The sequence below is a fragment of the Brachypodium distachyon genome, chromosome 3 (assembly GCF_000005505.3).
Source record: "Brachypodium distachyon strain Bd21 chromosome 3, Brachypodium_distachyon_v3.0, whole genome shotgun sequence".
Lineage (NCBI taxonomy): Eukaryota > Viridiplantae > Streptophyta > Magnoliopsida > Poales > Poaceae > Brachypodium > Brachypodium distachyon.
The window spans coordinates 18,567,010-18,578,113 of NC_016133.3; the positions used below are offsets into that span (position 1 = coordinate 18,567,010).

The window sequence follows — 11,104 nt, forward strand, 5'->3', positions numbered from 1 at the left end:
TACTATTATCAGCAACTAATTTATTTATTTGTCCGCACTAATTACAACTTAAAACTACTTAGGGATTTTTTTATTTTTTTTGCGAAGAACTACTTAGGGATTTCATGTCAGACAAAACATTACATATAGTCAAATTTTGTCCTATGGATTTGTTGAGATGCAGATTAATGGGCATTTGGGCAGCGTCCTTCACTTGCTGCTTTTTTCTGAGTATTTTTTTGGAAGTTTTTTCCAGGAGTAGTTAATGTTTGCTGACAGATATGTCATCCTGTGGCTCCAGCGGCCGATTTTGGGCAGCACGTATGCTCTTGTCATCTTCGCGTATTTGTCCCCAAACATTTGGATTTTAGCAGAAGGCTATGACTTGAGACGTCGGGATCGTAGTACAACAGATTTCAAGCAACTGGACCAAGTAGAGCCTAAGCCTTGCCAGACCAACATATCGGCCAGCACATATTCTCTAGTCAAAATTATTAAAGTTTAACTGTGTGCGTTGTATAATGCAAAGACTGATAAATGACCCATTTGGTTATCTAGATAGAATCACTTTCTACGGATAGGTGCAGCCGAGGTTTTTTTTTTTGGAACAGTAACACTGCTTTTTCATTAAAAAGAAAGGAACAAGTATTTACAGAGAAATGGTGTTTTAACTAAGCCGGGAGAACACCCAAAACCCCCGCACACAGACCACCTAGTCCGGCTCTAAGACAAGGCCAAAGGCATTGAGGCCGAAGGCAACGCTACGTTGGATGATGTCCTCAAAAGTCCTGTGGGCAACCTCGACGTAGGTGAGACGAGAGTGGTTGAAGATGCGGCGGTTGCGTTCCTTCCAGACGTAGATGAGGTGACCACTTGCTCTTCTCCTAACAGTTTTGCCGGTATGGGGAAGGGAGTCATCCCACCACTCGTTAATGGAGTCGAAAGATTCAGCCGGAGCCGCGACCGCACCCGTCCATTGCAGGAGTATATAGTACTTCGTTCTTGCCAAGTCCATAAATAAATACAAGTATAGAAGAATTCGGTACACGCAAGCTACCCATGCTATATATATAACACCAACCATACTGAAGAGCAATGACCAAAATCAGCAAGGGTGGTTGTGTTTGAAGTTAACAGAAGAGCAAGTTGCATCTGGACTTTTGGGCGATATGATGAGACAAACAAGTGTAGCATGAATGTATGATACAGGCGACATGCGCGTACTGGTGGTTCGTTGGGCTTCCTACGACTCCCACGAAACCACACTGCTGGAAGGGAAGCACTTTTAATCAATGAAGCCGCACAACTGTGTGATCTGATCCTGATGTCTCAGCTAACTCCGATTTTGGCCACCGTCTCCTTTCCTACTTCCCTTTGCTTACTTTTTCGTGGGATTTACCCTTTGCGTGATTGCGCTTCGGATGGATGGATAGCTTAGTCCACCTCCCCCCCTAATCACGACCCGGATCTGCGGGAAAAATAATAATTACGCACAAGTTTGCAATGTGGGTTCTATCCACACGATTTCCATAAGTTACTGTTTATTTTAGCCAGCTAGAACCAGAGCCATACCAGTGTCAGGCTACTGAATATGGCCGTGTAAAAATTGTTTGATCTTCGATGCACAGGCCGGAGTCATTCTCCTCATAAGTAAAAAAGAAGTTAAGACTACTGAACATAACACTCTCAATATGAACTTTCAAGAGCTCAATGCAAAATTTTCCTTGCAACTCTGGTGAAGTTTTTAAAACTTGCTCCACTTCGTGCTACAGTAACAAGTCCAATCACTTGTTCTTTCTTTTGGCACTTGTTCTTCACACAATCATCAAATGCTGCGCCGCGCCCGCGCATGCATGACAGGGATTTTGCACGTCTGGTCAAGGCTCAAGAAAGCGACGGATTAAAATTTGCGTGCAGCCAGGCACAACACAGGCAGTGATGGATATATGAGCCTCTTTTCTCTCCTGTCCGAAAGCCACCACCACCCTCTGCACTCTGCAGCACTGCAGCCGGCCACGCATGGCACGAAACCATTATCAACGCACTTAGGTAGCGTAACCTCGAGTAAAGAAGAGCCACCATAGTACTACTACCAATGGCCCCCCTCACTCACTTTCCTTTTAGCAGAGCAGGAGGCCAGTGAGTGAGAGAGGAAAAAAGGTTGCAACATAATGATGGTATGGAAACACACTTTAATCTTCCTCCAAACACTAACAATGGTGACGAGCAGAGCCCACTTTTAGGACAGGGGAGCTCCTGCTATTATAGTACTACTAATTGATGACAGCATGAGCTACTAGCATTTGTTTTGACAGTTTCTTTTTTCTTTTGAACTTGGTCATGCAGGTACTGAAGGTGTTTGCTGTGTACTAACAGTGGGGAAAAAAAAAGAGAACAAGGACAGCAGAAGCTGCTTGGCCTTTCTCTTGCCAAACAAAGCACATTGATGATGAGATGAGATGAGATGAGATGAGATGAGAGCTTTTATGTGTCATTAACTCATGGTAACATTGTTAGTAAGGAGCAGCAGGTGTGGCAAGCTGTATTGCAACATCTTAGCAACTGGAACAATCAAAACGAAGAAGAAGAAAGAAAAAAGATATATCTCAGCAGGGTGAGCTCCACTAAGACAAAACAACTAGGAGCTCACTGCTTTACACACCCTTTTTAACACCAAAAACACTACTAGTAAGAAACATCAGCACTCCTCTTCTACTTTAGGCTCAATGTCCTTGAGCAGGCCAACAATCTGCTGCATGGCTGGCCTCTTGCATGGCAGCTCGGCAGTGCACAGGTAGGCGATCCTCAGTGCCTCCTCCATCTGCCTCTCCAGCCCGGTGTCGCGGATCTTCGGGTCAATGATGCTCGACACTTGGTTCCCCTTCACCATCGCCCTCGCCCAGTCCACCAGGCTCGCTTCCTTCTGGTCAGGGTACTCATCCCCCAGTGGCTTCTTGCCAGTGATCAGCTCGAACAGCACAATGCCGAAACTGTAAACGTCAGATTTTGCAGTCGCTGTGGCGTTCTCTGAGTCAGAGAACTCCGGCGGAGCGTAGCCAGGGGAATGGCGCAACAGGTCGTCATCAGCGCTAGTCCCGGCGATCATCGATAAGCCAAAATCAGACAGTCTAGGCTCCATCGCATAGTCGAAGTAGATGCTGCTCGCCTTCACATCCCGGTGGACGATCTGGGGAATGCAACCGTGGTGGAGGAACGCCAGTGCCCTCGCCGCACCTAATGCAATCTTGTGTCGGAACCTCCATGTTGCAGTGCCCTCTGGCGTAATGTTTTCAGTGGCCACTCCACCGTTGTTGTCCTCCCATGTGTCGGTGCTCCAATCTTCAGTGGTCTGAACTCCCAGTGGCAGATCATGCAGCAAATTGTGCATATTGCCATTCTCCATGTACTCATATATGGCAATTCTTTGGTCTCCTGCTAAGCAGTAACCAGTTAAAGGAACCAGATTTGGATGTTTGATCCGTCCCAGCCGCTCGAGTTCTCTTGCAGCATCTTGATCTGCCATTACCGAACCATGGACTAACACCTTCACAGCGACCTGAATCCCACCAGGGAGGAATCCCCTGTACACTGGCCCAAATCTCCCTTCTGCCAGCAAAGTTCCTCTATCGAAGTTTGATGTCGCCGCCAAGAGGTCAGCAAACGTGAAGCTCAGCAATGGCTTCTCAAAGATGACGACTGGAACGGATGTTGCAACCTTCACATCGGCAACCCAAGTTGTCGAATCGGTCTGGAACGCAAATGGACCTGACATCCCTTGCTCCTCCTTGAATGAGACTTGCTTGTCAGCGGGCAATGCATCACTCATCTTCTTCCGCCTACGGCATACGACTGCCAAGCAAAGCAACCCAAGGACTGAGAAGAAGAGCGAGAGCACAATGGCCAATGCCAGCTTCATCCCTTTGCGGCTAGCCCTGTTTTTCTTGATGTTGTCTGGGTTCACAGCAATCGGGCAGTCATTCCTGGACCTAGCAAATGCAGCTGCAAATGCTTGAGGTGAGAGCTCAGAGGCACAAACAGTGAGGTTGTTGTATGAGAAGTTGAACCGCTCCATGGATGCCAACTTCTTCACCAATGACACGGGGATCTCTCCAGTAAGGTTGTTCACCGACAGGTCCAGCACCCGCAGCTGCAAAATGCTCAGGTCCGGGACTACCCCGCTGACATTGTTCTTTGACAAATCGAGCACCTTCAATCCAGTTAACCGGGAAGACAGCACCCCAGGGATTTGCTCATGCAACTCAGTGCTTGACAAATTGACATACTCCAATGCAGAGATCTCACCCATGGACGCGAGCAAATTTCCCAGGGACAACTTGTTGAATGCAAGATTCATGTGCCTCAGGTTGCGGAACCGGCCGGCGAGGCCGAATTCCCCAACGAGCTCGTTGCTTGACAGGTCGAGGTACATCAACGAGGAACCAGCATACCCACTGCTAAAATTCAACCGCGAGAAGCGGTTGTTGCTAAGGTCTATGGCGCTCAGCTGCTCCTGGAACGCGCCGCTGACGGAGCCGCGAAGCAGGTTGCCTGACAGGTTGAGGTAGGCGAGCGACCGGAGCGGCGAGAGCTCCGGCAGGTCGCCGTCGAGCGCATTGCTGGAGAGATCCATGGAGACGAGGCTGACGCAGCCGAGGACGACGGCGCCGGGGACCTGGCCCTGGAACTGGTTGTGGCTGGCATCGAGGACCCGCAGGCCGGCGATGGAGCCGAGCGCCGGCGGCAGCGGGCCGGAGAAGCCGTTGCGGGAGACGTCGAGCACCTGCAGCAGCGCGAAGTTGCCGACGTTGTTGGGGAGCGCGCCGCGGATGGCGTTGCGGGAGAGGTTGAGCCCGCGCAGGGACGCGCCCAGCTCCCAGAGGTCGTTTGGGAGCGCCGTGAGGCGGTTCCCGCTGAGGTCGAGGGACCGCAGCCGGGCGAGCTTCCCCACGGTGTCGTCCGGTACGGGGCCCGAGAGCCCCATCCCGGCGGCCGCGAACGCCACCACCCGCGCCTCGCCGTCGCAGGAGACCCCGGGCCAGGAACACACCGCGCCCGACGACGGCGCCGCGAGGCCCATCCTGGAGAAGAAGCGCGAGACGAAGTAGGCGTCCGTGTTGGGCTCCTGCGCCGCCGCCGTCGCCGCCATGGCCACGGCCACAGCCAGGAAGAAGAGGAAGTTGCTGGAGCCGCCGCGGGCCATGGCGACCGAGAGATGCGCAAGTACGAGTGCGGTGGGGGATCTTTGGTCTACCGCGAGCCGCCTTTCGCGTCAATTTCCTGTGCCGGTGGTGGTGGAGGTGGAGTCATGGGGGACAGCTCGGAGGTGGCAAGTGGCTTTGCCGCTCCTCTTCCCTTTCCTCTTGGCTTGTGGCAAACGCGGTTTGCGTTTGGCAGCTCCTGGAGTCCCGACGGCCCCGAGGCCGAGAGAAAGAAAGTGGAAGAAAGCCAGGAGCTTGGGATGGGAACTGGGGAAGAGAGAGAGAGAGAGAGAGGGAGGGGGGGGGGGGGGGGGAGAGGAGGAAGGCGGCCATAAATCGAGGGGAGGTGAAGGGAGTAAATTGGGGAGTAAATTGTGGGAGTGGAGCCATGAGCTGAAGCTGACCGGCTGCACAGCACAGCACTAGTACAGCAGAAACATTGCTTGCATGCACAGAGACAGACAGATATTCAGATGCAAGGGGATGGATGGTTTGATTGTGGAAACAGAGCTTCATGATTATGGTAATGCCGGTGCTTGCCACAGCAAGGTCCCACATCTACATCCCCGCGTCGCAGGAAAAAATGCTGAAGCGCCCGCGTGCAGAAAAGAAACCTGTGGAGAGACGGCAGGTAATTCGAAAACTCAAAGGTTCAACCAAGAAGCACGATCTAAACCATCCGATCTAAACGTTGGATTCCTTTTCCAGCAGTACATATGCAGAAGCTCACAATATGAGCATACACTCCCCACGCACACACGCATACACTACCCTTACGAGCACCTTCGAAAGATTGAGTCGGTGCAACTACATAATGACAAATCATAGCAACGGAAATATAACTATCCTTCCGTTCCATGTAGTACCAACTTTGTACTAAATTCAAAACACTTATTATGAATCAGAGGAAGTATTTCTAAACTCTAAATCCATAGATTTGTAGACACGGTAAAAATTTGATCATTTATATGTTTTATTTTAATATTCCATAATCTATAGGGTATAGTTTTCAAATTTACGCGAGATTGGTTTGACCAGGCCAAGAACAAATTTTCGTAACCAGAACCATGATTTTACTGATTCATGAAACAAAGAACAATGAATCGATACAATTGAAACGGACACAAATGAAGAAACTAATATGTCTAAAACCCAAAAACTAATCTGGACCACTTTTGTACCGTCATTCTAGCTTAGGTCGCTATTGTGGGAAATAACCTTGCTATTTTCCTTAGCACGAAATCAGCGATAACTCCTCTAAAAAACAAAAAAACAAAATCAGCGATACCTAGAAATTAATCAAAACACCAACATCATGTCTTCTACCATAGTTGCAATCTAAGCCAAAATTTATCCCTCTTCTTCCAAAATGTTTGAAATCCTAGCATCTCGAATGTCAACATGATTGATTTAATAAAACTAAATAAGAGTCTTAGATGTTGATACATTTTTTTATAAACTTGATCAAAAGTAAAAAAAAAATTGACTTAGGACAAAGTTAGGACTTCAAACATTTAGAAACTGAGAAAATATATGAGAAAATCACAAAAAGGCAGAAATCTCAATAAGATGACGTCCAAAAATCTTGTAGTGCATATTGCTCCTTCTTGGTCTTCGACCAGCCACAACATTTACAAAACATCTAACATTACCTGATGCAACCCAAGAAATTAATTAAACATCATAAATTGGCACTCTTCACTAGCTAGCTTGCATCGGCCAACATTTTCTACATTCTGTCTCTTGTGGAAACTACATATTGTCCGCTTGCTGACACGAGTTATGGTGCAATTGGTACGTACGTATCAGTTCTTCTAGATGACCGTGGTTTTGAACATGTCTTTTTATTACATGTTTATTTATTATTTTAAGTTTAATACTACTAAAACGCTACTGGCAGTAGCTTCCACGTTAACGATCGACAGCTACAATTGCTATATCTAGAATCTCAGCGCAAGCCGACGATTTAAAACTTTGACCAAAACAAACTTAAATAAGCAAGCTAGAAAGAAAAATCTCATCCCCCAAACACACGAAATATATTTTGCTCACCGTGTCTTTGTTTTGTTTTTTCTCGGAAGGCCTGTTTTGTTACGAGTACTTTATTCTTCAAGAAAAATGAACAACGTACTGGGAACACTGACTAATTCCTATTTCCCTTCCTCTCAAAAAAAAATCCCATTTCCCAAAAGAAAAGAGCAAAAAGCTGCATGTGCTGCAGAATAAGAATATAAGATCCGATCGGCATATTATGTTAACGAATGAACGATATACGGAACCATTCAGGAGACTGCCAAGATTATGTCCAGTCAGTAACATGTTGACGGTGCTAGTGTATTGTAACCGGATAAATATAGGAGTATAATGATATGACGATTCAGTATCACGATGATATCCTAAATAAAGAGATGTACATGGTGGTTCTCACCGAACTACTTAACTGTTACAACAAGCACCTGTTTTATACTTGCGTGCATACCTTGCTTGCTATTCCCGTGGGAGTCTTACGATGGGATCGTGGAGCATAATAGTTTCGGAAGTGTCTAAGATGTACTATTTGAGTATTCCTTGTCTTTCTATAAGTTTCTGAACATTAATGTATTTGCAAATATTTGCCCTTATTAAACTAAAATAATACTCCCTCCGTTCCATAATTTTTGTCTCAAATTTGCCCAAATATAAATGTATTTATTCCTAAAAAGTGTTTAGATACATGTAATATTTCGACAAGAATTATGGAACGGAGGGAGTAGCAAAATAAAACTACAAAGGTGAAAAAAGGAAAAATAAAGAAAAAGACACTTGGCAGCAGATGTGGTTGAAACTTGAAACACCCCTGAAAAGAAATGACCACGCTTCAACATTTGGCATTCGTTTAGCAATCTCATGAAAATTTGCTCTTAGCAAAGAGTCCAACTGTTAAAGCCCAACGATTAGTCACGGACACGGCTCTCAACGGTAACGAGAAAGAGATACTACATGAGCGAAAGCAGTATGGATGGTGCTAAGACAGCTCAACAATGACGCCCACTTACCTAACATTGAGCGTGATTCAGTCAAGGGCCAATTTCCTTTCTCTTCAAGGACGGATTTTCTAGAATACTCTGCAATGACGAATTGGGGATGGATCGTCTCACCGCCGCGGGCGGTTTTCTTAATCAACGGTGCTCAAATGCTCAATACTTCTGTATCATCCAGAACTCAAAACAATATCAGTGATATGATATCACTAGTGCCGGCTTGTTCCGACAAAATGTGCCGTTTACAATTTTAAAATCTTGCCTGAAAACAACAGCAGGGAATTTTTCAAGGAAACCTTTGGGCACGCTATACGCATACCCAGTAGGAACAGGAACATGTGTGCATCGAGAATAGGTCACGCGAAGCAGTATGAGTAGTTGGACACGCCATGATTTTCTTTTTCCCAAACCACAAGCATGCCAATGCCATACGAGAGTACGTAAAGCTGTTCATGGCGGCGGACAGCGTCCGTCGTCCTCCGCGACGGAGCTCTCCCAAACACCTACCGCGTTACCAACCTCCTTCACATGGTTTACCATAAATTTGACGGAACCTTTGTCAATCCGTGCATAATACGACGATACGAGGGTCTAAAAAATGCCGATTATACGGAAATCCTCGACACATGGCCAGGACGGCAGGACCGGTTCCGGCCGGGTCGGAAAATCGTTTTCACAGTGCCGGAGCATGGGTGTCGAAATTCACGAATAAATTGCCCAGAGGCCAGACCGTTTCCTTCATTTTCAATATTTTTTTAAATAAATTAGCCCGTTGTAATATAAAACTACTCAAAATTCAGCCTGAGGCCAGGACTCCAAGATTTAAGATAAAAGAAGAGAGAATTCCATATTTGCCATTGAGAATTTGTCCGTATGCCCAAATGCCACTGAGAATTTTCCTGTTTCAAATATGCCACTCAAATTTTGGACGGGGTACTAATATGCCATTACCGTTAGTTGACCGCTAGTTGACCGTTAAGTAGAAGATGAAAAGACAATTTTGCCCCTATGTAGTATGTTGATGTTCCGTCTACAACAAATTACTCATTTTAGAAAACTTAGCTTTTCAAGGTTTTTAAGATGCCCGCAATACCATTTCGGAGTAAGTTTCGGAAATAATGATTTTAGCATGAAAAATTGGAAAATTTCAACAACACTTCCCTTGTTTTTAAGTAACATCACAAAATTCATAATAGATTCAGCAAATTAATAGACTAAAACTCATTATAATTTGTGGAGAGAGAGGGAGAGAGTGACCGAGAGGGTATTTTAGTTTTCTTGTTTCTTTTTGTTTTCTCTGACCTGTGGACCAGGGGTATTTCGGTCAATATGAAATTGACTTAACGGTCAACTAGCAGTCAACTAACGGCAGTGGCATATTTGTACCCCATGTAAATTTTGAGTGGCATATTTGGAAAATTCTCAATGAGGAAGAAGGGTCCCCTAAAAAAAAACTAGCGACCAGGGAGCTGAGACTTGCCACTTTGCGAGGAAGAAGGGGCGATCATCTTGCTACGCTCTACTCTGTCTTTGACCGACCGGCAAAGAGTAAATTACAAAAAACCACCACATTAGTGGCTAGGCTTTCACATAGATACCAGTTACATTTTGATAACTAAAAACTACCGGATTGCGCTAAGTGTCTGGTTGCTAGCAAATAATCACGAAACTGACGGGACGGGTCCACCGGTCAGCTGGCGTCCAGTGTGGCCTCGTTGGGGAGACCGAAGTCAAGGGCACCGCCGTATCGCTAACAAGCATCAACAAGGGTGTCCACCTAGTGGCAGCAGCGCAGCCCCCCTGCCCTCTCCCTCCTCGCAGGCGGCTCCCGATCCACCACCAGCAGCAGAAGCCCGCCCGCCAGGAAGAGGTGGCGGCGGCGGAAGCCCGGAGGGTGGTCCGTCAGGGCCGTCGATCTCGCGAAATCGGAGCAGGCGCATGGATGGGAGGAGGAGGGCCTGGAGCGAGCGGAGGCTGTAGGCGTCGGCGGCGCCGGAGGTGTGCACGACCGGATGCGCCCCGGGCATGAGGATCCGCGCGACCTCGGCAGCGAGATCTGACGGGCGCTTGGAGGAGGAGTCGTCGAGGGCGCGGGCGGCGAGGACGAAGTCGACGGACGATGCGGGGAAGGGCAGGCGGCGGCCGTCCCCCATGACGGCTAGCGGCGGGCGGCGCTTCCTAGCGAAGGCGATGTCGCCGTGCACGCCGAGCTCCCGCGGCGCGAGCTCCGCCTCCTGCGCGCGAGGCCGAGGAAGACAGCTCGGGAGGACCGGGTCAGGAGAGGTTGTCATCGCTGCCGCGGCCGTACCCCGCGAGGAGCGCCGCATGGAAGCGGTAGCTGACCCAACAACGCGCTTCGTCCTTGGTCCGCGATGCCCTCGATCTCTTGCGCGTGTTCATGCGGCTAACGACGGCGAGCAGCGGCAGACGGCGTCGTGGCAGGGAAGCTTGGGCGGCCGGAGGCGCGGAAGAGGGCGGAGCCGGCCTCTCGCGAGGTCGGTGCGGTCCTCGCAGCCTGGTTGACGAGGCTGTGTAGGTGCAGAGGCGGCAGCTCCAAGCTTGGTGATGCCTGGACAGAGATGTAGAAGACGGCCACGGGTCGAGTGGTTCGAGGCATGTATTCCCCCAACAGTTGGATAGGTGCTCCGCTGGAAAGACAGAGTGGGCCATAACTGCGAGAAACGTGCTTATTGGCTAACAAGCGAGAGTTAAGTAAATTCGGTGGTTTTTAGTCACCAAAACGTAAACTGGTATCTATGTGAAACCCTAAACGCTAATGTGGTGGTTTCTGTAATTTACTGTGAAATCATATGTGATGTAACTTTGGCAAGTGTTTAGTGAAACATTGATGTGGATACATTGGGTAATATGGATACTTATGTGATGACATGTATCTTGTTTGCTAGT

General features: G+C 47.9%; 1 protein-coding gene across 1 annotated transcript; it reads right to left on the bottom strand.

The window, feature by feature from the left end:
- Positions 1-2,449: 2,449 nt before the first annotated feature.
- Positions 2,450-5,491, bottom strand: LOC100839408 (probable LRR receptor-like serine/threonine-protein kinase At2g24230). The gene has a single exon (XM_010236239.3). The coding sequence runs from the start codon at positions 5,177-5,179 to the stop codon at positions 2,678-2,680; it is 2,502 nt and encodes an 833-aa protein (XP_010234541.3). The 5' UTR covers positions 5,180-5,491; the 3' UTR covers positions 2,450-2,677.
- Positions 5,492-11,104: the final 5,613 nt, after the last annotated feature.

Excerpts from the sequence above, each read along its gene's own strand:
- LOC100839408 (XM_010236239.3), bottom strand. The coding sequence starts at position 5,179 with ATGGCCCGCGGCGGCTCCAGCAACTTCCTCTTCTTCCTGGCTGTGGCC.